The 27,655-nt window shown below is 43.9% G+C and overlaps 1 protein-coding gene across 4 annotated transcripts in view; it reads left to right on the forward strand.

Annotated features, from left to right (window-relative positions):
* The window catches only part of RPAP1 (RNA polymerase II associated protein 1), an 83,565-nt gene that overhangs the window by 37,536 nt on the left and 18,374 nt on the right, over window positions 1-27,655 (forward strand). For all 4 annotated transcript variants that reach the window (XM_056545585.1, XM_056545583.1, XM_056545584.1 and 1 more), the window contains 13 exons: window positions 495-659; window positions 3,166-3,342; window positions 7,862-7,977; window positions 8,456-8,554; window positions 10,166-10,267; window positions 12,128-12,295; window positions 14,159-14,362; window positions 15,323-15,457; window positions 19,369-19,548; window positions 19,690-19,847; window positions 20,978-21,157; window positions 25,442-25,643; window positions 25,893-26,002. In XM_056545585.1, coding sequence (XP_056401560.1) covers window positions 495-659; window positions 3,166-3,342; window positions 7,862-7,977; window positions 8,456-8,554; window positions 10,166-10,267; window positions 12,128-12,295; window positions 14,159-14,362; window positions 15,323-15,457; window positions 19,369-19,548; window positions 19,690-19,847; window positions 20,978-21,157; window positions 25,442-25,643; window positions 25,893-26,002 — 1,996 coding nt within the window. The remainder of the gene's footprint in view (window positions 1-494; window positions 660-3,165; window positions 3,343-7,861; window positions 7,978-8,455; window positions 8,555-10,165; window positions 10,268-12,127; window positions 12,296-14,158; window positions 14,363-15,322; window positions 15,458-19,368; window positions 19,549-19,689; window positions 19,848-20,977; window positions 21,158-25,441; window positions 25,644-25,892; window positions 26,003-27,655) is intronic.

Raw genomic sequence — 27,655 nt, forward strand, 5'->3', positions numbered from 1 at the left:
CGGGAGGGAGATCTTTCTCCACAGTGCTGCAAGGAATTGTCGCAGGTGTCCTTCAATGGGTGGGGTGGCTGATGTGTGGGAGGGAGAAAAGTGACCTCACACTTGTAAACAAGGGATCCTGGGACTTGTAGTTGGAGGGAGGTAACTCCAACAGGAAATAGCAATTATACAAAATGAAAGCAGCAGTGTTATAGTGGACTCACAACACAGCCATTTAGCCCCAAGACAAGCACGGAACCTTCCTAAGCCTTTCCATTACTGTCTGGTATTTGAGTACCAAAGCCTTATGGTGGATAACCCCTTTAAGGCTGATAACATTCTTCTATTTTCAGAATTTCCCCCAGTGTCTCAGCCCAGGCCTCCTATGTAATGTGGCATCCTCATCATGAAATCATTGTGAAAAGAATTATCTCACTGCCTTTTGCGTTTTTTTTCTCTTCCCTACCTATTAACCTTCCTATGAATAAGCAACGTGGTCTACTACACTGTTTCAGGTGTGGCACACGTAGACAAGTCCCATGTGGTAACAGGCGAGGGTCTCCGTAGCGCTGCAGGTCATGAAGAAGCGGAGAGGATACATAAAGAAAACATGGAGAGACTGAAGACCCTTTCCCAGGAAGAGATCATTCAGGAACGTGACAAACTGATGTCACAGCTTGGTAAGAACCGGGAGCTTCATCGTTTTGTGATATGATTCGTTAAAGGGGTACTCCGCTGCCCCAGCGTTCGGAACGTTTTGTTCTGAATGCTTGGAGCAGGCGGTGGGGGTAGTGACGTCAACGCAACACCCCTCGTTACATTACAAGGGGCATGGCTGTGACATCACAACCCCTGCCGCCCGCACCCAGCATTCTAAAAAAAGCGCTGGGTACTGCACAGAGGGTCCCTCGCTATCAGACATCTTATCTCCTATCCTTTGGATAGGGGATAAGATGTCTAAGGGCAGAGTACGCCTTTAAATATTCATAATAAATCTACTAGAAAACTTTGTGGTGCTTGCAGCAATGCGTGTCGCGCTACAAAATAGTGTATATCAGAAAATGTGTGCTCTTCAGATACACATTTTTATAATGCTAACTTTTTTTTATATCTTGGTAAATCCGGCTTTTTAAACCCTTGTGGATCAGCTTTTAATACCAGAAGACTTTCTGACCATGGCAGGGAATATACATTGTTATAAAGCTGACCAGTTTTGGTAGACATAATAGTTCCTATTTCATTACATTACATTTTATAGAAAAAAAATGTAACGCCACCATTGATGGCTATGCAGTACTCACGGAACAAAGAATGAACATGTTCTTTCTTTGCGTGGAACAATTTCAGCGGCGGAATTGTCCACCGCTGAAATTCCGCAGAGTGAACAGGTCTCACGGAACACCCATTCACACTGATGGGAATGTTCACTGCGCGCAATTCTACTTGAGGAATTCCACTCATGTAATTCTGAGGGAATTCCGCAGTGTGAACTTAACCTTATGCCTATCCCATGCATGCTTAAAGGGAACCAATCATCAGATTTTACCCTATATAATGCTTGGCAAAGCGTTATATAAGGTAAAATTGTTGTCCTCACCATTCCCGGGGGACGCTCCTGCCCCCAGGGATGGGGAAGATATGAAGTTATAAACTAGTCACCGCCGCCGCCGTAAGTAGTCACCTGGGCGGGAAGCTCTTCTCATCTACTCCCGTTCTTCGGCTGGGAGCGACGCCCCCTCCGCTTGATTGATGGGCCGCGTCATCACTCTGCTCCGTCTGTTCAGTGAGCGGAACAATGACGCGCCCCATCAATCAAGCGGAGGGGGGCGTCGCTCCCGGCCGAAGATCGGGAGTAGATGAGTAGAGCTCCCCGCCCAGGTGACTACTTACTGCGGCGGCGGTGACTAGTTTATAACTTCATATCTTCACCATCCCTGGGGGCAGGAGCGTCCCCCGGGAATGGTGAAAATAAAGATTTTACCCTATATAACGCTTTGCCAAGCGTTATATAGGGTATAATCTGATGATTGGTTCCCTTTAAACTCCTTCATTGTATTTGCAGCGACCACTTCTGCAGAAAGGCTATTCCATGCATCCACTACTCTCTCAGTTAAGTAATATTTCCTGATTACTTTTAAACCTTTGCCACTCTAATTTAAAATGATGTCCTCTTGTAGAAGTTACTAAATAAAGTACAAAAATAGAAGAAAAAAAAAAACTCCCATGCTAATAGGACTGTCTCATTAGTCACCTCTATACAGATAATGGTCAAAACATAATAGGGAACTTATTCTATTTTTGTAAAGTGGGTCCACACTACGTCAGTCAAATACATTGTATATGTAGACATCCTGGAGGTTAACATGTATGTACGACATAACTGATCTGTGCAATGTGAACCTAATGTAAATTTTGCTTGTTTAAAGAATAAAGAACTGTAATAATATCATGATATAAAATAATGTTTTAGTTGTTGTTGAATTCACCTCTAATGAAATGGAAAAAGTGAAAAAAAATAAAATAAAACGATACTAATAAGCATGGTATATGCCACAGAAATAACCCAACAGAAATTCTTAAAAAAAATAAAATTTATTTAACCACCACATACGCACCCCTAGACATCTTATCCCCTATCCAAAGGATAGGGGATAAGATGTCTGATCCCGGGGGTCCCGCCGCTGGGGACCCCCGCAGTATAGCATGCGGTACCCACCTGTTACTGCTCTGGAAGCGTTGGAGAGTCTGGGTCCCGACCACGGGAACGGAAGATCGTGATGTCACGACTCCGCCCCTTTGTGACGTCACGCCCCACCCCCTCAATGCAAGTCTATAGGAGGGGGCGTGACGGCTGTCACGCCCCCTCCTATAGACTTGCATTGAGGGGGCGGGACGTGACATCACACGGGGCGGAGTCTTGACAATCTTCCATTCCCATGGTCGGGACCCAGACCCTCCAGCGCTTCCAGAGCAGTAATAGGTGGGTACCGCATGCTATATTGAGGGGGTCCCCAGCGGCGGGACCCCCGCCATCAGACATCTTATCCTTTGGATAGGGGATAAGATGTCTAGGGATGGCGTACCCCTTTAACCCGTCAGGTTCTTTAGTACTGAAGCGCTCTGATTGTTAAGGGGTTAACTTTTATTTATTTTTAATATTTTTTTAATTTTTTTTTATACCAAAAGACCCCAAGCTTATTGCCTTCTTGAGATCAAAGAGGGAGAACCCGACCACCCAAGAGAATACAGGCTCAGCAGCGAAACCCCGGACTGTCAGTATGGAACATCCTCATCATCCAACAGTGACAAATCCATCAGAGCCGACCGCAAGCGAGGAGGAAGAAAATCCAGGGCCGCTGTCAGGTGATCAATCACTGCCATGACAGGGGCCTCCGCAGAGCAGATCAATAGCACTAAATACTGGGGATGAGCTCAGCGGAAAATGGCCATTCTTTCATTTTGAATAAGAGGTTTTATTGCGTCGCTGTGCTAAATACTATTGCAGTAAAATGATTATACCTATAAAACTGGGGTCCTTTATGTGACGGTAGAGGAGGATCCATGTTATGACGTCCTATATCAGCTACTCGCAGAAATGTTCGTTACTTTCCTACAGCGTTTTCAGCTGAACGGTCACATTTTAGTTCTGTTTTTCCTGTGGATTATCTTGAAATATTTATGGGATCTTAAATGGTACCTCTTATTTCACCCAGACGGCAGGATCCAAGGGCAAAATACTGTCAACTCCATTCACTGCCACTAAAGCGAGTGGTATACAGAATTACCGGATGTCCCATTAACTTATATTGCAACACAAATCTGTGGAACTTCTGGCAATTCCGTATACCGTTCCGTATGGCTTTAGATTCCTGGGTGAAATGAGAGGCATTCTTTGAATCTGCTGTATGTATATTTCTACACCGTTTAGCCATAATATATATAAATATATATATAAATGTATGACTCGTTTATGTGCCATATATATCAGCCGCACAGGGAAAAAAAAAACCTCCACATAAGAATGTAATGAAAATAATTGACAAATCTTTATTGGTATATCAAAAATCAATAAAACCATATAGGGGAATGCACAAAGTACATATATAGAACACATAGGGATACTGGGGTGAAAGTCCTGACAAAGGTAATACAGTGATCCCTCAACTTACAATGGCCTCAACATACAATAGTTTCAACATACAATGGTCTTTTTTGGACCATTATAACTTGAAACCAGACTCGACATACAATGCTATGGAATCTACGAAATGTCAATGGCTGGAAAAACCGACCAATCAGAATGGATATTTCACTGATAAAACCCCTGTATTCCTGAAGTGCATGCACTGACTGGTGTCTGGTAGCGCCTCCTACAGTACAGGGAGGTATTACATGTTCTGTACTCTTTACCTGGGCCAGGGTTAGCTGCTCCTTTGGACATCAGTTGAGGGCGACTCCCTTTTCCTTTTTTTTAGGACATTGCGTGTTCTGTATAGGACCCTGAAGAAGCGTCTGTCCTCTACATAGACCAGTGTTTCCCAAAGAGGTTGTCTCCAGCTTTAGCAAAACTACAACTCCCAGCATGCCCGGACAGCTTTTGGCTGTCCGGGCATGCTGGGAGTTGTAGTTTTGCAACAGCTGGAGGTTGGGAAACACTGAAATAGACAGTGATTTACAGCTCCCCGCAGATCTTTCTTACTTTTATATGTAAGGATTTGCTTTATCTATATTAGTTATCTACTTATTTCTCTTTAATCCTCACTTTTTCCTATTTTTGGATGACATTTTGGGGCTTCAGAACCAATTCCCAGGTTTCCATAGAGTTATGGTCTCAACATACGATGGTTTCAACATACAATGGTCGTCCTGGAACCAATTAATATTGTAACTTGAGGGACCACTGTAATACACTGTATGTCTTTTAAAAATACGCTGCAGAGGGATATTGATTAGAGATGAACAAACTTACAGTAAATTCGATTCGTCACGAACTTCTCGGCTCGGCAGTTGATGCCTTTTCCTGCATAAATTAGTTCAGCTTTCAGGTGCTCCCGTGGGCTGGAAAAGGTGGATACAGTCCTAGGAGACTCTTTCCTAGGAATGTATCCACCTTTTCCAGCCCACCGGAGCACCTGAAAGCTGAACTAATTTATGCAGGAAAAGTCATCAACTGCCGAGCCGAGAAGTTTGTGACGAATCGAATTTACTGTAAGTTCGCTCATCTCTAATATTGATCATAGCTAAAAGAAAAAGAACATAGATCACATGCGCACATATAGTCAGATGTGTGAAAAGTGCTGTAGTGTCCAGAGGTAGATTTCTATAAAAGGCTAAGCAGCTCCATAATAAGAATGGCACATAAGCCAGCAAAGTATGACTTAGAGCAGTGGTCTTCAACCTGCGGACCTCCAGATGTGGCAAAACTACAACTCCCAGCATGCCCGGACAGCCAACGGCTGTCCGGGCATGCTGGGAGTTGTAGTTTTGCCACATCTGGAGGTCCGCAGGTTGGAGACCACTGACTTAGAGTATAAGGTGCAATAGTGTAAAAAAAGACAATGATATAAACAATATAAATCTAAAGCCCCCAAGAGAACAGGGTAAACAAATAAGAGTGTAGCAACAGATCCATGCCGTGGTCAGGACTCACCCCAGCTTCACTCCAGACCAGAGGTGAGTCCTGACCACTGTATGTATCTGTTGCTACACACTTATTTGTGTACCCTATTCTCTTGGGGGCTCTTCTGAGGTATTGGGCTATATGGGCTTATCTTTACTCTCCACGCACATAGTTACATAGTTGGTACGGTTGAAAAAAGACATACGTCCATCAAGTTCAACCAGGGAATTAAGGGGTAGGGGTGTGGCGCGATATTGGGGAAGGGATGGGATCTTATATTTTTTCATAAGCATTAATGTTATTTTGTTCCAGGAATGTATCTAACCCTGTTTTAAAGCTGTAAATTTTTCCTGCTGTGACCAGTTCCTGAGGTAGACTGTTCCATAAGTTCACAGTCCTCACGGTAAAGAAGGCGTGTCGCCCCTTGAGACTAAACCTTTTCTTCTCCAGACGGAGGGAGTGCCCCCTCGTCCTTTGGGGGGGGGGGGTTTAACCTGGAACAGTTTTTCTCCATATTTTTTGTATGGGCCATTAATATACTTATATACGTTTATCATATCCCCCCTTAAACGTCTCTTCTCAAGACTAAACAGTTGTAACTCCTTTAATCGCTCCTCATAGCTAAGATGTTCCATGCCCCATATTAGTTTAGTCGCACGTCTCTGCACCCTTTCCAGCTCCACAGTGTCCCTTTTATGGACTGGTGCCCAAAACTGAACATGGTTGTCCATGTCCCTGTAACCCTTGTGAGAAGGTACTATCCACTGTATACTTGTAGAAAATACGGATAATCCAGCACTTACCATACATTCAATCCAGCACAGACTACCCATTCACACCTTGACGTGTTTTGGGCGCTTGCGCCCGAAACGCGTCAAGAATAAACGGGTGGTCTGTACTGGTGTGATTTTGTGTACCTTCTGTTAACTTGGAATTAAGCTGCATTCGTTTAAAGAGTACCTCTCATGATCTTGTTAAATTTTATCATCCTCCTAGTTTACTTCCCTCATCATGATAAACCACCCCCTGCCTTTATCTTAATTATTTGTTAGTTTTCTACCTTGATATTGTTCTATATTTTCTGCTCCGTCTCAGTCAGATTCACAGACTGGGAAGGGGAGTTCCCCAGCAGGAGTGACATCATCTGAAGCCATACAGGGGAGAACTTCCTCCCTCACTCGGCTACACACAGCCCAGAGCAGTTCAGTGTGAGATGAGCTATGATTGGATAAGGCTGCACACACGCACCCTCAGCACTCCAGACTGCATTTCCTGATTTTGGGCTTCTGCCAGTCCAGCAGGAGTCCAAAGTCTGTGCAATAGATGGGGGGGAATTGTGCTACTGGACAAGTAGGGAGACACCTAGTGGCAGCTTTTTTAAACACAAATAAAACATTAGAAAACTTAATTTATTTTTATTTTTTTAAACAAAGTACATTTGAAAGATTTTTCAAGTGCAGTAGCAACAATTGGTTTTAATGACAGTGTCCATTTAAGTGCTGGATTGTCCATATTCTCTACGAGTATTCAGAGGTGCACCGAGAAGGGTGTGAAATCGTGCACTGAGTTGGGAGAAGGTGAGCTGGTCTTCCTCTGTACCTAAAAAAAAAAAAAAAAAATAGAAATAAAAAAACCTCACAGGCCCTGGGGTGTTTATAGATGGTTTGACCCAGTTGTCTAGCTATAACTATTTATCCTCTCAATGTCTCTCACATCCATACACTTCCCCATTGTCCTTGCTCTCAACACATATTGCCTTAATATATCCAACCCTTGACAGGCTCTATTGTCACAAGACAATCTGTGTTTTTCGCTATCCCTCTCGCATGATGCTGACAGGGGTTTAGGATGATTCGGCTATTGATTCGAGTTTGCTGCATAAACACTTTGTGCAGCAAACACTAAGACGCGTAGCTACAGTCACCATCTAGCTCTAAGATATGCATCTTGGTTTGACCACCTTTCTGCCCCCCAAGGGGACTCTGTCATCTTTTTTGATGATATTATTTGGTGCAGTGTGTTTGCTTTTTGTATATATTGTCCCTAAAAGGGTTAACTGTTCAGGAAAAACTCCTGTGCATATAAATCGTCCATATGTGCCAACAAATCAACCGGCACTGGAATACCCCTTTTAGCTCTGGGAATCTTGGTGCGACCATTCCCGATTTACTTTTAGTGAGTTTCGTGTAGTGTTAAATCTCCAAGCTGGAGGCGCCATTTATGTTTTGTAAACTAATATTCATTTCCAATCTTTCATATTAGCCGATGAGCTCCCAGTAAAGCCTCAGAAGGAGTGGGTGCACATGGGCAACGTGGAGTTTGAGAAGCTGGAATGGACGAAGAACCTGCCGCAAACCAGGCAAAAGAAAACTAAGAAGGTATTTGTATATTTGTATATACCAGTGGTCTCCAACCTGCGGACCTCCAGATGTTGCAAAACTACAACTCCCAGCATGCCCGGACAGCCGTTGGCTGTCCGGGCATGCTGGGAGTTGTAGTTTTGCAACATCTGGAGGTCCTCAGGTTGGAGACCACTGGTATATACAGTAGGTGGCAATAAAGAGGAATCTTTTTTTTTATTTTATTTTATTTTTTTTCTGCGGGAGAACTGCTTTGCATACTTTTTTTTTCCCCCCAGAGAGCATTGTATGGCCTATAAGCCACTCTATTCTAGCTTAGTGCTGTCCCCAAGGAGATACGACTGCCCCCCCCCCTTTCCATAATTGTACATTACATTTCTTGAGCAGGTTTTCAGATTTTTGTCCAATCTTGTATTAGTAGATACTCATAGTCATTATCCCTTTTTTGGCTAATTTGGAATGCTATCGCTTTATCACTCTTAAATTTGTGTTTTAGGGGATGCAAGCACGATTCAGCCTAAAAGGAGACTTAATCCCCCCAGATGCTGACATGCCTACTCATCTAGGGCTACACCATCATGGAGAGGAGGCAGAGGTAAGTTAATGCTGATATTGACTTTTTATTTTTTATTATTGTGCCAGGGAACAGTTTTATCTGTCATTTAGATGTTGTACTTTCAAATCACTTCTAGTATGCAATATATATATGTTTACCATGTATGGAGTATTCTTCTCGTTGTTGTTGTTTTTTTTTATATTTGTGCGTATAGCTGTGCAAAGCTGATATGCCGCTATTAAAACGTCTAATGCCAAGCCTTCACCATTACCTGGACATTTTGTGTCCATTATCCACTGCATGTGGGCTCGGCTTTTCCTGTATGCAGCAGTCAGAATATAATACTAACATAATACATAATACTGGGCCTTCCCCCTTCAAATAGGGAGAAGGTTATTGGGTTGTGTCTGCATGGATCTAGAATTGGACTACCTGGGAAGGAGGCAAATAATAACAATACCACTCTGCTCCCAAAAACGTATTGTATAATGTAGATTATACCTTTTATATGTATATTTGTGATATACAGTGGTTAAAAAACGTGTATTATTTTGTCCCTGCAGCTACAGCCTGTGTGTCTCTGTGAGGAGTCCAAATACAGAAAGTGAGGGTGGTACAAGCAGGGCTCTGTATGCTGTAGACAAGCAGGGCTCTGTATGCTGTAGACAAGCAGGGCTCTGTATGCTGTAGACAAGCAGGGCTCTGTATGCTGTAGACAAGCGGGGCTCTGTATGCTGTAGACAAGTGGGGCTCTGTATGCTGTAGACAGGCGGGGCTCTGTATGCTGTAGACAAGCGGGGCTCTGTGTGCTGTAGACAAGCGGGGCTCTGTGTGCTGTAGACAAGCGGGGCTCTGTGTGCTGTAGACAAGCGGGGCTCTGTGTGCTGTAGACAAGCGGGGCTCTGTGTGCTGTAGACAAGCGGGGCTCTGTGTGCTGTAGACAAGCGGGGCTCTGTGTGCTGTAGACAAGCGGGGCTCTGTGTGCTGTAGACAAGCGGGGCTCTGTGTGCTGTAGACAAGCGGGGCTCTGTGTGCTGTAGACAAGCGGGGCTCTGTGTGCTGTAGACAAGCGGGGCTCTGTGCACTGAGGACGAGCTCTGTGCACTGAGGACGAGCGGGGCTCTGTGCACTGAGGACGACCAATGTATATTACAAATATTCATATAACGATTATATCTACATTACATGAAAACTTTTTGATGACGACATATACACTTGAAGTGTTGCCAGCCCAGAAGCAGTTTCATTCACTGGGATAGTGCTGCTTATGGGCTTGCCCAAGATTTTGGTTCAGAGCGGTAACTTTAACAGTTCCTGGGTTGTCAATCACGCCAGAGTAATTGTGAATACGGTCTGGAGCACAGTGACTACCCCAGGAAGAACAACGCCCTGTAGTCAAACGTGTTTTCTTCACTATCTCTGCCGGCCCTGAAGACAACGCAATCTGATTTTATCCTATTACAGTGGTTATGTAAGTTTAAAGTCTGATGATAGGTTCCCTTTAACTTGGATGTATTCGTATCATTTATGGTGATAATTTTTTTTTTTTTTTTACTCATTTTTATTCAGATCACATAGTGGTTGAGTTTTCATTGTCTTCTATCACCCATAGTATAGTCCCTGGTTAATCTTTTGTGCTTTATTTTACAGAGAGCTGGTTACTCCCTACAAGAGCTTTTCCATCTTTCTCGCAGTCAGTTCATTCAGCAGAGAACTTTATCCTTACAGGTTCTTGGGCGTATTGTGAGGAAGGTAAGAAAGTGCAAAACTTACCCTACACCAGTGTTACCCAACCAGGGGGCCTCTATCTGTTGCAAAACTACAACCCCCAGCTTGCCCGGACAGCCGTTGGCTGTCCGGGCATGCTGGGAGTTGTAGTTTTGCAACGACTTTAGGCACCCTGGCAGGGTAAGGCTGCATTCACATCTCGTTTTTGCAATACGATTCCCATATCAGTTTTTTTTTTGTAAAAAAAAAAACTTATGTTTTAAAACCGGACCGAACCGTATACAACCGTACAGACCTCTCTACGGTTTGAAAACTGATGTACGGTAGCATACAGTTTAACAAGTTTTTTGAAAAAAAAAAAAAAAAAACTGATACGGTTTATGTTTGTCCTTAATTAAAGTTCTTCTTGTTCTATTTGTGGGAAGAACTTTCAGCGTGCACTGCGCATGGGCAAACTGCAAAACCATATTGTGCAAACCGGATGGAACCGTACACATATACGGATCAGTACGGTTCCCATAGACGACCATTTAAAAAAATAAATAAATAAATAAACGGGTTGTATCCGTTTTTTCACCCGGACATAAAACCATAGTAGACTACGGTTTTGTGTATGGGAAAAAAAACAGATAAAACCGTAAATGATGCAAAACGTACACAGCCGGATGCTACGATTGTCATACGGTTTTCTATGAAATGTCTATACATACGGTTTGCAATACGGTTCCATACGTTTTTTTTCCACTGAAACCGGATACGGGAACCGTATTGCAAAAACGAGATGTGAATGTTGCCTTACACTGCCCTTCACATAAGATGGGACAATTAGTCGACAGCTGACTTTTCTGACCTCCCCATAAATATACATAGGCATGTCGGTCCAAAAGTTAAATTCAATGATAAGAGATGAGAGTAAAAAAAGAGAAAAAAAAGCTTCTCCTAGCAGAACAAACAAGCTGGTCATGTAAAAATCTAGATCCTCATTTATGTATACAAAAAGTGTAAAAAAAAATAGTTAATAAATGTGATTTAACCCCTTCCCTAATACAAATTTGAATCACCCCCCTTTTCCCATTTAAAAAAAAAAAAAAAAATTTTAATGAAACTAAAACTAAACACGTGCATAAATGTCCGAACTATGAAAATATGTTAATTAAACCGCACGGTTAATGGCGTACACGTAAAAAATTCCAAAGTTCTAAATTTATTATTTTTGGTCACTTTGTATACCCTAAAAGATGTATAAAAGGCGATCAAAAAGTCCCATCAAAACAAAATTGGTATCAATAAAAACTCCAGATCATTTCCTCATACATCCCCGTATACGGAAAAATAAATAAAGTTATAGGGGTCAGAAGATGACAATTTTACACATACTAATCTTGGTGCATGTAGTTATAATTTTTTTTAAAGTGGTAAAATAAAATAAAACCTATATAAATTAGGTATCCATACACCCGTATGGACCTACAGAATAAAGATTTGGTGTCATTTTTACCGAAAAGTGCACTGCATAGAATCGGAAGCCCCCAAAATTTACAAAATGTTTTTTTTTTTTCTATTTTGCCTCACAAATATTTTTTTCCTGGTTTTGTCGTACATTATGTGGTGAAATGATTGATGTCATTATAAAGTACAATTGGTGGTGGCACAAAAAATAAGCCCGATATGGGTCTGTAGGTGCAAAATTGAAAGTGTTATGATTTTTAGAAGGTGATGAGGAAAAAACGAAAATGCAAAAACTGAAAAACCCTGCGTCCTTAAGGGGTTAATAGATAGCTGGGGCACTGAGCATATTCTTCAGTAGGGAGCAGTGTGGTGATACTTGATGCCTATATGTGTTGATTATATTAATTTGATAATCTATGTATTGTCCTCTCATAGGCCAAACAAGGAGAGTTTGCCTCTATTCTTAAGGGAAGTGTCCTACGACTGTTGCTGGATGCTGGGTTCCTCTTCCTCTTACGCTTCTCTATAGATGATCCCATTGACAATGTTATTTCTACATCTGTTGGTGCGTTGCATTCCTTACTGGTATCACAAGAAGATGAGGCAAGTAAAGAATGGATGTGAGACCAGAATGTTATGGATTATAAATTATTCTGCTTACTACGAACTATAGGGAAACAGATTTGCAGCCATTTGTAGAGCAAATCTACTTCTTAATACCCACCAGTTCTATGATACATCTAATGCAATATTTATTACTTTAAAGGGGTGCTCCGCTGCTCAGCGTTTGGAACAAACTGTTCCTAATGCTGGAGCCGGTGCCAGGAGCTTGTGACATAGCCCCGCCCCCTCCCAGTCACACCCCGCCCCCTCAATGCAAGTCTATGGGAGGGGGCGTGACGGCCGTCACGCCCCCTCCCATAGACTTGCATTGAGGGGCCAGGGCTATGACGTAACAAGCCTCCGGCTTCAGCGTTCGGAATTTGTTCCAAACGCTGAGCAGCGGAGTACCCCTTTAAAGGGGTACTCCGGTGGAAACTTTTTTCTTTAAATCAACTGGTGCCAGAAAGTTCAACAGATTTGTAAATTACTTCCATTAAAAAAAAAATCTTAATCCTTCCAGTACTTATTAGCTGCTGAATACTACAGAGGAAATTATTTTCTTTTTGGAACACAGTGCTCTCTGCTGACATCACGAGCACAGTGCTCTCTGCTGACATCTCTGTCCATTTTAGGAACTGTCCAGAGCAGCATATGTTTGCTATGGGGATTTTCTCCTACTCTGGACAGTTCTTAAAATGGACAGAGGTGTCAGCAGAGAGCACTGTGGTCATGATGTCAGTAGAGAGCTGTGTTCCAAAAAGAAAAGAATTTCCTCTGTAGTATTCAGCAGCTAATAAGTACTGGAAGGATTAAGATTTTTTTTAATAGACGTAATTTACAAATCTGTTTAACTTTCTGGCACCAGTTGGTTAAAAAAATAAATAATAATAATTTTTCCACCGGAGTACCCCTTTTAAATATGACCACTCCAATCTGAAATATTAACATACATTTCATGGCCGCAGCGCTTCTCCCGCAACCCACCCCTGCCCCCCCACCGCTGAAAGTAATAAATTTCATGGCCACGGCACTAAAATCCCCCCCCCCCCCTCACCCCAAACAGACATACCGAAGTCCAGTCTGTACTGAGGCAGCAGCGGGAGGCTGGGCCGGCGTATGAGGCCAGGGAGCCAGTGCACTCTCAGCGCTCGCTCCCGCCTGTCTGATTGACAGGCAGGGTTCGAGCGCAGGCTGAATGAACCGGCATCAGTCCGAATTCAGGCGTGACGTCACTCCAGGCTGCAGCTGGCCACTAGGAGGGAGACCCCTAGTGGCCGAATTTCAAAATAAAAATAAAGTATTTTAATAATAAAATAAAAAAATAAAGTATATTAGAAATATGTTGTAGTGCATCAGTACTACAACACTGCACACTGCCAAGATACAAGGTGCAAAGTACCATAGATCAACAATAAGGTGAATAGGATGTATAAGAGGTGCCAGACCTTACCCACCAGACCTCAACGATAGTTTCGCTTCAAATGCTTCCTCAGGGTTTGCGTCATTCATTGGGAATCACTCGTGTAGATATATACTGAAATATTGACAGCTTATCACTATTCTGGTGATCCAGCCGGTTGGTATAATATATGTCACATCTAAAACATTGGGGATAGGAGGCACACCACATATTTGTGACCAGTGTGTAGTTTGGCTAATAAAGATTTTATATTTTGGATGGTTGTAGTTTAGTGAATGGTGAAAATTTAGATTTTTTTCTTAACCACAGAGACCCCCCCAGTGATCATCCTGTTGTTGTTATAAGTGTTGTTGAGACAACTCCTTTAAATAATAAAAAATTGTTGTTTTTTTTTGCCCATAAATTGTTTTTATGGCTTCATGTTTTTGGTTTTTCTTGGACAGGAATACTTGGATAAGACCTTTTCTTGGTATCAGGGAACAAAAGTCTTTCCTTTCATACCCAATCAAGAGGAGGGAGAAGAGGAAGAAGAGGATGAAGATGAGACCGAGATAAACATAAATAAAGCCATAGGAAAAGCAGATAAGCAAAAAGATAAAGAAGAAAAGAAAGCTGATCCTGATGTAGCTCGATATGATGCCATAAAGGTTGCAGCAATATCACAAAAAAAATGATGTGCTCTGTTAAAAGATGACTCTTAGTAATGTATGGAGGTCAGTTAGTCCCAACATGTTTCTAACACATCAAGTTGTGTCATCAGGGGCATACATAGGGGTGCAGAAATTGTTTTTAATACACTTAGTACAAAGATACATATATATTTAGTAAATATACATAGGAAATTCTGATTCAAAAGCTGATAAAGACCTTTGTTTCCGTGATGGTGCTGGGGGTCTGTCTTGATGCACATTAAAACCATATGCTTCACATGAATTTACTGCAACAAATTTTGGCAAATGGAGTGTGGATTTGCCAGGCATTACACCCCCCAAAGTTAGCAGTAAGTAGTTGTGAACATTAAAGGGGTACTCTGCCGGAAAACAACTTATCCCCCGTCACTTATCCCTTACCCCTATTTGCGGGGGTCCCGCTGCTGGGGAACCCCACAATCTCCACTGCGGTACCCAAGACATCCGGTGCACAGAGCGAACTCTGCTCCGTGCCGGATCACTGCCGATCACAGCCGCCACTCCCCCTCCGTTCATTTCTGTGGGAGGAGGCGTGATGGCTACGTACTAGCCATTACGCTCCCCCTCCCATAGACATGAATGGAGGGTGCGTGACCTGACATCACAAACACGGAAGCTCCAAGTTTCCGTGTCCCGAACGCTGCCCGCCTGGAGATCGCAGGGGTCCCCAGTGGTGGGACCCCCGTCATCAGACATCTTATCTCCCCCCCATGCTTTGGATAGGGGATAAGATGTTTTCCGGCGGAGTACTCCATTAAGTGATGCTTCACAGATAATTGTGACCTAAACATGGGGTCAGCAGAGAATTTACATCTCGTTTCTTGTCAGGATTTCTCAGCCACCAAGGGGTTTTGAATACATGCTTTGGTGTTGCCAAACTATCAACTAATCATTGGTCTTTTTTTTTTATTTATTTAGGGTCTTCTGAAAACAAAGTTTCACCATCGACTGAGATACATCCTGGAAGTTGTGAGGCCACCTGCCTTAGTGGTCCTGCAAATTTTGGATATTCTAACTAGAGTAGCCCGACATTCTGCCGCAGCCTGCAGCCAGGTGAGTTTTACATCAAGCTCCCTTTGGTTGATAGGTAGACTGTAATTTTGTGAGAACCATCCTGTAAAAGTAAGCAAAGTGTGTCATTCAACAATTTTGGGTTAGCTATTCCAATTCTCTTGTACTGACTGATAAGGACTGGGAAAGTAGGTTATATGGAACATTATTATTATTACCAAAATACGGCTACAGAGAAAATCATCCAGCAGCGGCGGGTGGCCTTGCAGGGGCTTCTTTATCAGTATCCATATGTACGGTACAGAGGCAGATACAAGTATCAATGTGTTTTGAGTCTCAAGGACTCTTAATCATGACATGAATCTGGCCGGTTGAACTAGCACAAGAATGGGTCACATGACTATGACATCATTTTTATCCGCCTCTATACCATGCACTAGGATATTATTAAAGAAAACCCAGCAATATCACCTGCCACTGCTGGGTGATGTGTAACACTATGTATGCCAGTGTTTCCCAACCAGTGTGCCTCCAGCTGTTGCAAAACTACAACTCCCAGCATGCCCGGACAGCCTTTGGCTGTCCGGGCATGCTGGGAGTTGTAGTTTTGCAACAGCTGGAGGCACCCTGGTTGGGAATCACTAGTATCACCGATGAAAAAATAAATTGTGCACAAAAGGAACAATGATGAAGTTTAAAATATACAAATTTTATGCTAGGCCATGCTAGGAGTTGTAGTTTTGCAACAGCTGGAGGCACCCTGGTTGGGAAACACTGATGTATACTGTTTTTGCTTAAACAGCAGTCTCAGAACAGAATGAAAGCAGGACCTAAGACTCACAAGGTAGAGATTTTTTAGTCTGCCATGTAGATGAGGTTTTTTTTCTCTAGGAATAAGGCTAAGGCTTTATGGCGCCTTTTGGTCGCGCAGCATGAAGATCAAAATGTTGCATTGCGACATTGCATCTAATGATGACTGCGCCATAACATGACTGTGCCACGACAGTTACTTAAGATCCAGATTTAATGGATGTTTTGGTGAAGTCGTACATGACTATGCCAGCATTAAAGGGGTACTCCGGTAGAAAACAATTATTTTTAAATCAACTGGTGCCAGAAAGTTACAAACATTTACAAGCAGATTTGTAAATTACTTCTATTTAAAAATCGTAATCCTTCCAGTACTTATCAGCTGCTGTATGCTCAACAGGAAATTATTTTCGTTTTGAATTTCTTTTCTGTCTGACCACAGTGCTCCCTGCTGACACCTCTATCCATGTCTGGAAATGTCCAGAGCAGGAGAGGTTTGCAATGGGGATTTGTTCCTGCTCTGGACAGTTTCTGATACAGACTAAGGTTTCACCAGAGTGCATTGTGGTCAGAAAGAAAGGAAATTCAAAAAGAAAAGAAGTTCCTGTGGAGCTTACAGCAGCTGATAAGTACTGGAAGGATTAAGATATTTAATTAGAAGTAATTTACAAATCTAACAGCAAGGAAGTTGTCAGCTCCCTGGGGGCGGGGTGCACGGTCCAACTCTCGACAAGCAGAAGAAGGAAAAGTGGAACGGCCGGGACACTTAAAACTCCCAAATTTATTGCAGCTTTAAAATCATCAGAAATAAGGTGAACAAGCAGATAACATGCATGGTTGGCGCGTTTCGAGTCTAAGACTTTAATGAAACCTATAGCATGTGCAAAATTGTAACATATTTATAGTCAGGGGGCGGGAGGCGGGGAGTGGACAGTAATGGTCAACACCTGTTGGGGTATTACCCATCCACATGATGACAATGTCGTCCACATATCTACTGAACCGCTTTATGTGGTCCAAGAATGGATTGGTTTCACTGAAAATATACTGGTTTTCATACCAAAAATACAAAAAATGTGCTACAGTTAGAGAGGATTTCGCCCCCCCCATACTGGCTCCTGTTTTTTGTAGATAGAAAACATTTTCGTACATTAAAAAATTATGTCACAGCACATAACGCAAAACATCCAGAATAAACCCCTGCAACTCTGAATCGTATAATGAAAATTGTTTCATAATATCTGAGATGGCCTGTACGGACATTGTGTGGGGTAAAGATGTATATAACGACTCAATGTCGTAGACTAGCCAGGACATCGAGTCATCCCAAACCATGTCATCTAACAAAGATAACAGATGTTTAGTATCTTTTATATGGCTGGGGCACAACTCAACCAGAGGGCATAAGGCAGAATCAAGCCAAGAACAGAGACGTTCATTAAGAGATCCGATTCCCGCGACGATGGGATGCATTGCCGGCGGGAATCTGTCTTTATGTACTTTTGGTAAAAAATGGTAAATGGGGATAATAGGGTCAGGGACAAGAATGTAATCCACCTCCTTTTATGTAAATATCCCTAGTTTTAAGCCTTCTTGCAGTAGCTTACTAAGATCTTCTTTAAAGGGGTACTCCGCCCCTAGACATCTTATCCCCTCCAAAGGATAGGGGATAAGATGTCAGATTGCTGGGGTCCCGCCGTCATGCTCCCTCCCATAGACTTGCATTGAGGGGGCGGGGGGGGGCGTGACCTCACGATCTTCCGTCCCCGTGTCCCCGTGGTCGGGAGGAATTAGCCAGAGAACCTCCAGCGCTTCTGGAAGCAGTTACAGGTGGGTGCTGCTTGCTATATTGCGGGGATCCCCAGCAGCGGGCCCCCCGCGATCTGACATCTTATCCCCTATCCTTTGGATAGGGGATAAGATGTCTAGGGGCGGAGTACCCCTTTAAAGGGGGCAGTGGGTTTAAATTGCAGACGCTGATATGTACTAGTCATCAAGTGCCAAGGGCTCTGTACAGACCAGCGTTCATGCACACCAATACCAATCCATTCTAGGACCACATGTTCATGCTGGTGACGTTTCCTTCCTGCATGCGTTTTTTGCCATTGAAAGAGTCCACAAACAAATCAGAGAAGGCAACTGGCAGAAGGCACTCAGACCACGAGACCCTGTGGATTTACCGATTTGATTGCTTCCAGCCAAAAGGGTTGAATAACCGTGCTGATTTATTTTTTCTTTACTAGGAAAATTGCTGCTCTGTTTTTGTACTTGTCTCTGAAACAAAAAGTTTTTCCAGCCATTATTGTTTTTATGTTGGTTTCATATTTTATACTTTTTGTACAGATGATGTGGTTTTCCAGCTGATATTGGTATCTATGTGTAAGAGGTGTGAGAGCGCTCAGTGAAAGTCCACAGGGGGTTAATACCCCAGTAGGTGGTGACCATCACTGTCCACTCCCCCTCCCGCCCCCTGACTATAAATATGATAACATTTTGCACATGCTATAGATTTCGTTAAAGAGTCTTAGGCTCGAAACGCGTCAACCGTGCATGTTATCTGCTTGTTCACCTTGTTCCTGATGATTTTAAAGCTGCAATAAACTTGGAGTTTTAAGTGTCCCGGCCGTTCCACTTTTCCTTCTTCTAATTTACAAATCTGTTTAACTTTCTGGCACCAGTTGATTTAAAAAAAAAAAAACCTCTTTAACATTGCATCTATGACAACGTTGTGCAGTTGCAGGTTGTACACAAGTTGCACAATCATTTTGGCCGTGGCTGCACAGTGACTTTGGTCACATGACCTTAAGATCAGAGTGTCGGACGTTGCATCAGATGATTATTAGTGTGGTTGCAGTGCAACCCGTTCTGATGAGACCTTAATACGCAGAAAATTCCAAACCAGTTGGATTCTTGGTCACAATTCACACACAACTTTACAAGCAGTGACCTCAGTGTAAGTTACGTGAAACTGCTCTGATTTTGCTTTTTTTTTTTTAAATGTTATCAAATTGCCACGACTAAGTCACAGGACAACAGGTTGCAGAAAAATCGCATAAATATTTGGCTTGTCCAAATTATGATTTTGTGTAGCCCTAACAAAAAATATTCAGGTTTGAGATAACTCTTTGCTGTCTTCTCTGTAGCTTCTGGATTGTCCACGGCTGATGGAGACGGTTGTACGTGAGTTCCTGCCCATGCAATGGAGCATGGAAATGGAAACTGATACCCCTGGCCCTTCCAGTCTCCATGGTGTGCCCTGCGCTGCAGCCATGAAGTTTCTAAGGGTCTTAGCTTCCTCAGGTCGTCATGCTGCTGCCAGACTAGTAAGTATATTGGAATATCGCAATTTTGCTGATCTGTTCTAATTTAAATTTGTAAGATTGCCATGTATATTGGTGGACATTTATGTGATGCCCTTACTGTAAAACCATCAGTATTAACCATGTGTTGGTTTTCTCTTGTAGTTGAACACCTTTGACATGAGGAGCCGACTCAGCAGGTTTGTGGCTCAGGAGCCCCAAGATCTTCCTCTTGTTAAGGGAGAAGCGGAGAGATTAAGTACAGAAACATTTCGCTTCTGGGCTATAGCTGCTGGATATGGCCAGGCCTGTGATTTATACAGGTTAGTTACTGAAGTACGTCTGTGCGCTAAGAAGCCTCTATAACCAGGCCAATGTTGGAAAAAAGCTTTAAAAAGTCTGTATAATTATCCCTGCTGCCTTGCTGTATAGAAAACCCCTTCATTGCTACAAGAATAGCCGTATCTTTTGTTGTGATGTTAAAGGGGTACTCTGGTTAAAATAAAAAAAATCATATCAACTGGCTCCTGAAAGTTAAACAGATTTGTAAATATCTTAATCCTTCCAGTACTTATCAGTTGCTGGAGTTGAGTGGTTCTTCTGACCACAGTGCTCTCTGCTGACACCTCTGTCTGTTCTAGGAACTGTCCAGAGTAGGATCAAATCCCCATAGCAAACCTCTCCTGCTCTGGACAGTTCCTGAGACAGACAGACAGAGCACTGTGCTCAGACAGAAAAGAACAACTCAACTTCAGCAGCTGTAAGTACTGGAAGGATTAATATTTTTTTTTAAATAGAAGTAATTTACAAATCTGTTTAACTTTCTGGAGCCAGTTGATATGGAAAAAAATAGTTTTTCACTGGATAACCCCTTTAATATTGGGATATCCATCACAAAGAAAGAACCATATAGTTCGGCACAGCTCAAGACACTCACTTCCAGGGATGCCGGGAAGAAGGTAGGTGCAATTAATGCAGACGTATATATTGGTGCTCTGACTTAACAAAAATAATCCAAATATATAGTACAGGGGAAATAAAGATTGTCGGCACACATATTCAGTTTATACATTTTGTTTCCTCCTATGAGTCTTCCTGATTAGACATGCTCCTGTTTGGATATCCCAATATTAAGTACAGGAGAAATAAAGCCTGTCGGCACTCACCACATCATCATATCTCTTCTTTTTGGATACTCACGAATACATCTAAGGGGAGATCGTGCAGGGGGATACAGCAAAGCTATAGCAGCCATTCCGCATTGACTAGTGCTTCATCTGGCCTCCTTTATATATATTTATATATAATTAATTAATTGGCCTCATACATATATATATATATATATATATATATATATATCTATATTATAATTTTTTGTTGTTGTTGGTGTTCATGATATCTGTGAATATAACAAAATAACCTAAAGCTGTGTCATGTTTTTTTTCTCTTCCAGAGATCTGTACCCTGTACTTTTGGGAATCCTCCAGTCCTTTCCCACTCTGATCACCTCTTGCAAAGGGAACACAACCCCCCCGACTGCCTCTATCCATCGGGCGGCTGCTGTGATCACTTTGCTTTCTCATGTGTCTCAGACTGCGGCCTGTACAGCCGAGCTCGAGGCGCAGCTTCACAGGTACTAGCATAAAGACATAACGTTAGAGCCCCTATGCCCTGGGATTGGGAAATCCTGTTCACACTATAGATTTTTCTGTTGAACAAAATCTGTATTGGGTTCTGTGTCAGAAAATGTAAACCATACCCTCAGATTTCTTTCCCAGATTTCAGGTTGCTATGTTGCAGAGTTGCCTGTGTATTTAGATACAGATTAGGCCCATTTAATATGGTCAGTCTATGTGACGCTACCTGAGACAGTGTCTGCAACAGTCAATGTCAAAAAGTGTATTTTTTTTTTCTTTTCCCCTCCAGAAGGAATAGAGTTTACTTTCTGGTGCTAGAGAGAGCACCCCTGCATGTCAATGCTTAAATGGGTACTCCGGTCCTTCAGTATTCTGAACATTTTGTTCAGAATGCTTGGAGTCGGAGGGTGCGATTGTGACATCACGACAGGCCCCCCATGATGTTTTGCTACGCCCCCTCGTGACCTCACACCCCCTCTATTCATGTCTATGAGAGGGGGCGTGTCGGCTGACACGCCCCCTTCCATAGACATGAATAGAGGGGGTGTGGCATGACCACTCCCAACCTGGCGTTTGTTTAGAATGCGGGTGCTGCGAGAGATTGTTTGACCCCTGCAATCAGACATCTTATCCCCTTTTCTTTTAAATAGAGAATAAGATGTCTAGCAGCAGAGTACCCCTTTTAATCTCTTTTAAAGCAAACCGGTCAGCAGAAAAACATAGGCGTGAATAAGCACATGGCTACTTAGGGATAGTCATCAGGATTCCAGGCATACCCTTTTTTTTTATCTATAGTCCTTTCCCGTACAGAGCTATAATTGTTTGTTGTTATGCAAATTAAGCTCAGGAGCCCAGGGGGCATTCACCAGCAAGTCAGGAGCCCAATCAGTCCAGCCCATGCTCCTCTGCCTACATCGCCGAACCCTCTGCAGACTTGCAGTTTACAGTCTGACCATTAAACCTAATAATAATCTGACTCTTCCTGTTCAGCAATTGTCCCCCTATTACAGAAAAGATTAAAGTGAAAGGTGACGCCAGTGTTTAGATAAGACTGGATCAGGCCATTCACAATAGGTGATGGTCACAGTTCAGCCCCAGTCGGAAATTAAGAAGATAACTACTACATGGACATGAATTTTGAAGGTATAAAAAGCTGTTGTCTCGGTTGGCTCCATTGGGGGACACAGACTGTGGGTATATGCTGCTGCCTCTGGGGAACAAAAAGAAAGTCGGCCCCTCCTGGCAGGATATACCCCGCCTACAGACTCTGAGCTAATCAGTTTTAGCTTAGTGCCCACAGGAGGCAGACACAGTTCTCCAGACCTGGTCTTTTACTTTTTTTATTTTTTAGTTCAGGGATGTGTATTTAGGGTTTTTCTCCCTTTTATTTCTCTCTTTTTAGGTGGCGGGATCAGGAGCATGGCGCTACCTGTTCCCCCATATGTGAAGAAGGGGCACATGCATAGACACATATGCACTGTAAACCCCTTCTCGCCACCGGTCAGCACCTGGGGTTGTACCTTGGGTCCGAGTCCCCCTGCCTTCCCTGCTCGTCTCGCTGTCTCAGCCCATCATGATGCAGGTGTTTAATGGCTGGCTGAAGACTTCGATAGGCAAGTTTTACACAGGGTGAGTATTTTAACTCACCCCCCCCCCCCCCCCCCCCCCCGCCCTTTTCCCTGGTGTCTATCGTTTATTCGGGGTTCTCAACCTCTGGAGTCCCCCTGCTTTGGGCCCACTCTTCCAAACTCTGCTCGGGTGTTCTTTCTCCGGGGCCAGCACTCTGTACTCGGGTGAATTCCTCCAGAGACCCGCAGCTCAGCAGTCCCCCTTATCTTGGCGAGCAGTACTCTTGCCATCGCCACCTTCATCTTATGCGCCTCTCCCCGTCGGCTGCGCTGCACACGCTTGGCCGGCAGTTACTTTCACTTTTGGCCCCCTCCATGTCTGAGGCGACTGGACCGTCGGGGATCATTAAATGAGGCCGTGGCTGCTCTGCCCTCTCCCCACCAGCCATTCATTTCGGCGGCTGGCAGGGAGTGGGCGGAGCAGCCATGGCCCCCTACTCACCACCATCCTATTACCTTTCAGAACGCGCACTGGGGGTCACTGACCTTCTATCAGTGTGTGCAGGTTTCCCTTGGTGACTGCATTGGAGAGAGATTCCTTGCACCCGCCCTCCTGAGAGGCTTGCTCCCCTTCCCCTGATCCTTGTTTCGGGCGATCTCACAAGCACCCTAAGGTGTTCTCCTCTGGCTCTTCTCTGGAATCCCGAGCTCGGGACGGGCGCTCTCCTCATGGATCTCACTCCTCCCCCTGGCACACCGGCAGCACCACTGTTCTAGGGGCCGCTCTCCTGGTTGCTTTCCAAGGTCTCCAGCTCTATGCGCCAGGTCCGCCTCGCCTTCATCTAGGGCTCCTTCCACCAGTTGGAAGATGAGACATCGGGTTCTGCCTCTGACTCAGAGGACCAAAACAGTGTGTCCGACATCGTGGACAGCTGGTGTCAGCCATCAGGGACACCTTTCACCTGAAGGACCCCGGAACTTCGGACCCAGCTCCAGAAGTTTCCTTCGACCGCTCCCGTCTCTCTCCTAAAGTATTCATCTCTCATGCTGAATTTGACACCTTACTGGAAGTGGCATGGGAAGCATCTAGACAAACGCTTCCAAGGGACTAAGATGGTTCAGGCACAGTTTCCATTTGCCCAGGACTTGATTGCCAAATGGACGTCGCCGCCTGCTGTGGATCCTCCAGTTTCCCATCTGTCTAAATTGACTACTCTACCATTGGCGGATGCTGTCTCCTTTAAGGATCCGGTGGACAAGAGGATTGAGAATCTGGCCAAATTCGCCTTTGAAGCGGCGGGTTCATCCTTCCCGCTTTCGCTTCTGCATGGGTGTCCAAAGCCCTATCTGTTTGGGCTTCCCAACTCTGCCAGGGCATTTTGTCCGGGGCCCCTTCGGAGGGTTTGGCATATCTTGCACTTCAACTCTCCAACGCTGGTGACTACTCGTGCTCTGCTTCCTTGCAGTCCGCCCGTTGTACGGCTTTTGCTACAGGTAACCTGGTGGTTTGGGACGCCGATGCCGCTTCTAAGAAGTCTCTCACGGAACTTCCTTTCTCCAGGACCCGGCTCTTTGGAAAACTCCTGGACGAGATTATCTCTGAGGCTACTGGAGGTAAGAGCTCCTTACTACCACAGAACAAGTCTTGCCGGAAATCAACCTCCTTACGGCCCTATCTGTCCTTTGGCTCGGGCAGCCAGGCCGGCGCCCTCACAGGATAGGAACGCCAAGGCACGCCCTTCCTGAAATTCTGATAACCGTTCAGGCCGCTTTGCAGCCAAGTCAGACACCGTAAGCCTCCCTCTGCTTGAAGAGTCGCCCCCACCCGGGAATTCTTTTTGGGTAGGAGGTAGTTTGTCCCCGCTTTTTTTTATCCTGACCTCCTTGTTCTCCTTCCTTGGCGGCGGCTTTTCGGGTCGCACTTCAGACCCTTCTCGCTCAGGGAGTGATCGTCTCAGTTCTTTTTCTCGTCCCAAAAAATGGGGGCTCCATCCAACAGATTGTGGATCTGAAGCTCCTCAACCGCTATCTACTCCTGCGTCATTTCACACCTGTGTTTAATCAATGACTTCACCGCGGTGAGGTCATTGATTAAGCGCAGGTGTGCACGAAACGACTCGTTGACCTAGCTGCTGTTCATACCTGTCCTGGAATAAACCACCGCAGACCAAGCTCCGTGTGCCTTCGTCTTCTTTCTGCCTAGCTGCTAACCTGTTCTGTCTGGAAAGAGCACCGGCGGTCGCCATAAGAAACCGTGAGTTGGTGGCAAGCTCCACTTATCCGATACCGCAAAACACCCCTGAAGCAGTGCCAACATTCTTTCTTTCTCTATTTTGGTTATTTTTTGTCTGTGGTTCCCTCGGACAGCTTCTTTTTTTTCCTTTCCCTTTCGGTCCTCTCCTACTGCTTTGGGAGTAAACGGATTAGCTCAGTCTGTAGGCGGGGTTTATCCTGCTGGAAAGGGCTGACTTTCTTTTTGTTGCCTAGTATCAGCCTCCTAGTGGCAGCAGCAATATACCCACAGTCTCTGTGTCCCCCAATGGATCCTCCAAGAAAGAGATTTTACGCGCTGCAGAATCTGTAGGCGCTATATAAATAAAATAAAATCAATAAATGAATTTTACGGTAAGCATAAAAAATCGACTTATTATACAGATGTTTCTGCCAATGCTTTATTCCTTTTAATAAATACATTTTTTGCTTGTTTTTTAGCACAGCTGTAGATACAGAATCTCAGATTCCTCCACCTCCTGTGTCCTGGGCTGACATCACTGGACTTCTTCCTGTAGTAGAAGGATGCCTGAGGAGATGTCTGCAGGAAATATCCCATTGTGACACTTGGGACCTTCTCCAACCCCTGACCACAACATCCATCAACTTCATGGCTTCTTACTATAAAGCAGCAAGTCGACAGGTGTGCTAAGCCAGTGTTTTCCAACCAGTGTGCCTCCAGCTGTTGCAAAACTACAACTCCCAGCATGTCTGGACAGCCTTTGGCCGTCCCGGCCAGCTGGGAGTTGTAGTTTTGCAACAGCTGGAGGCACACTGGTTGGGAAAAACTGGCCTAAGCGGTTTCCTTTTACAGTTTTGCATTTTTCTTGTGTAGATATACATGGTAAATATACATATATCTAATATAAGTACTATGCTTCCTCTTTCTTAGCCCTCACTGAATACTGTTCTATGCAATGAAGAAGTTGAGAAGCTGACAGATAACGTGCTCCTACCTTTCCTCCGTCATGCAGCTGTTCAATCCATGTGGGATTCTCTCAGGTAAAAGCATTTCTGTGTTATTTAATGTTGGCCTCACACGATCAGTGGTCCAGAAGTATCTTATATGCAGATCTGAGCCTTGAAACAAGAGCAGCGCAAACTAACTCTTCCAAAGCTATAAATATAATAACTAAGATGTACAAAGCTGCGGTAAGGCTTTCAGTATGGGGTTATATGAGTTTTTACGGTAATGTATAATTAAATATATATATTTTTTTTTTACAGCAATGCTTAATTTTGGAGATTCTATAAGAAATTGTAAAAATATGAACTACCCTGAAACCTTTGATGCTGCAGCATAGGCATAATACAGCTGTAGAATAGGACTAATAAAGTTTTATATACATAAATCTCATGTCATTAAATGGGCACTCTCATTAAAACTAATTGTTGCTATCGCACTCCTTATGGTAAATAAAAAAATCTTTCTAATGTACTTTGTTTAAAAAAAAAAAAAAAAAAAAAAAAAGTTTTCTATGTTTTATGTGTTTAAAAAAGCTGCCACTAGGTGTCCCCCTACTTCCAGAGCACATTTCTCCCCCTCATCTCATGCAAAGACTTTGGACTCCTGCAGGCCTGGCAGAAGTCCAAACACGGGAGGTGTGTCAAGCCTTGGCCAATCATAGCTCATCTCACACTGAACTGCTCTGGGCTGTGTGCAGCAGAGTGAGGGAGGAAGTTCTCCCCTGTATGGCTTAAGATGATGTCACGCCTGCTGGGTAATGCTCCTTCCCAGTCTGTGAATCTGACTGAGGCTGAGCAGAAAATACAGAGCAATATCAAGGTAGAAAACTAAAAAATTATAAAAATAAAGGCAGGGGGTGGTTTATCATGATGGGGGCAGTGAACTGGGAGGATTATAAAATGTATCAAGTTAATGAGAGGTACTCTTTAAGCACTTACAGGGGGTTGTCCCACCAATATTCATTGTATAGATAATAAAAATGAACTATGTTTGCCACATACATTCGTAAAGAGTTATGATGTTTACTTACATAGCACAGCGCCACCTAGTGTTTAGAGGATATTACAATATGCTGTCCATCTTTCAAGTCGAGTGCTTGAGGACACACATTTTCCGAGAAATAGTCTTCTTCCCTGCTTGTCATTTTTCTAGCTCGTTTTATTGGAGGACTCAGGAGAGCATGTTATAGGCAGCTGCCACTAGGAGGCTCTGACACGAAGTAAAAAATAAAGTGACTCCTCCCCTATACCCGCCTACTGCCACTGAGCTAGTCCGTTTTAATATAGTGTCAGTAGGAGGTAGAAACCTGTCTGGCCAGTTCTTCCTTGCAGTGTAGTTAATTTGAGGTTTTCTCATTTCTCTTCCCTTCCCAGGGACTGCTGTTGGACATCCCATGGTCTCCTGTGTTCTCTAATGAGACAAAAGAATTTTTGTACCGACTGTAAAATCTCCTTCTTCTATACGTTATTGGGGGACACAGCACCCACCATTTTTGGTTTCTCTGCTTCGGTCATTCTCCAGTTGGTAGTGTGCCTTCCTTTCGTGTTCTGACTTCTCCTGCTCCTCACTTCCTCAGCCCCCGTGTGACGTCACGCCCCATCCCCTCAATGCAAGTCTATGGGAGGGGGCGTGACGGCCGTCACGCCCCCTCCCATAGACTTGCATTGAGGGGCGGGGCGTAATGTCAC

The sequence above is a fragment of the Hyla sarda genome, chromosome 11, assembly GCF_029499605.1.
Source record: "Hyla sarda isolate aHylSar1 chromosome 11, aHylSar1.hap1, whole genome shotgun sequence".
Lineage (NCBI taxonomy): Eukaryota > Metazoa > Chordata > Amphibia > Anura > Hylidae > Hyla > Hyla sarda.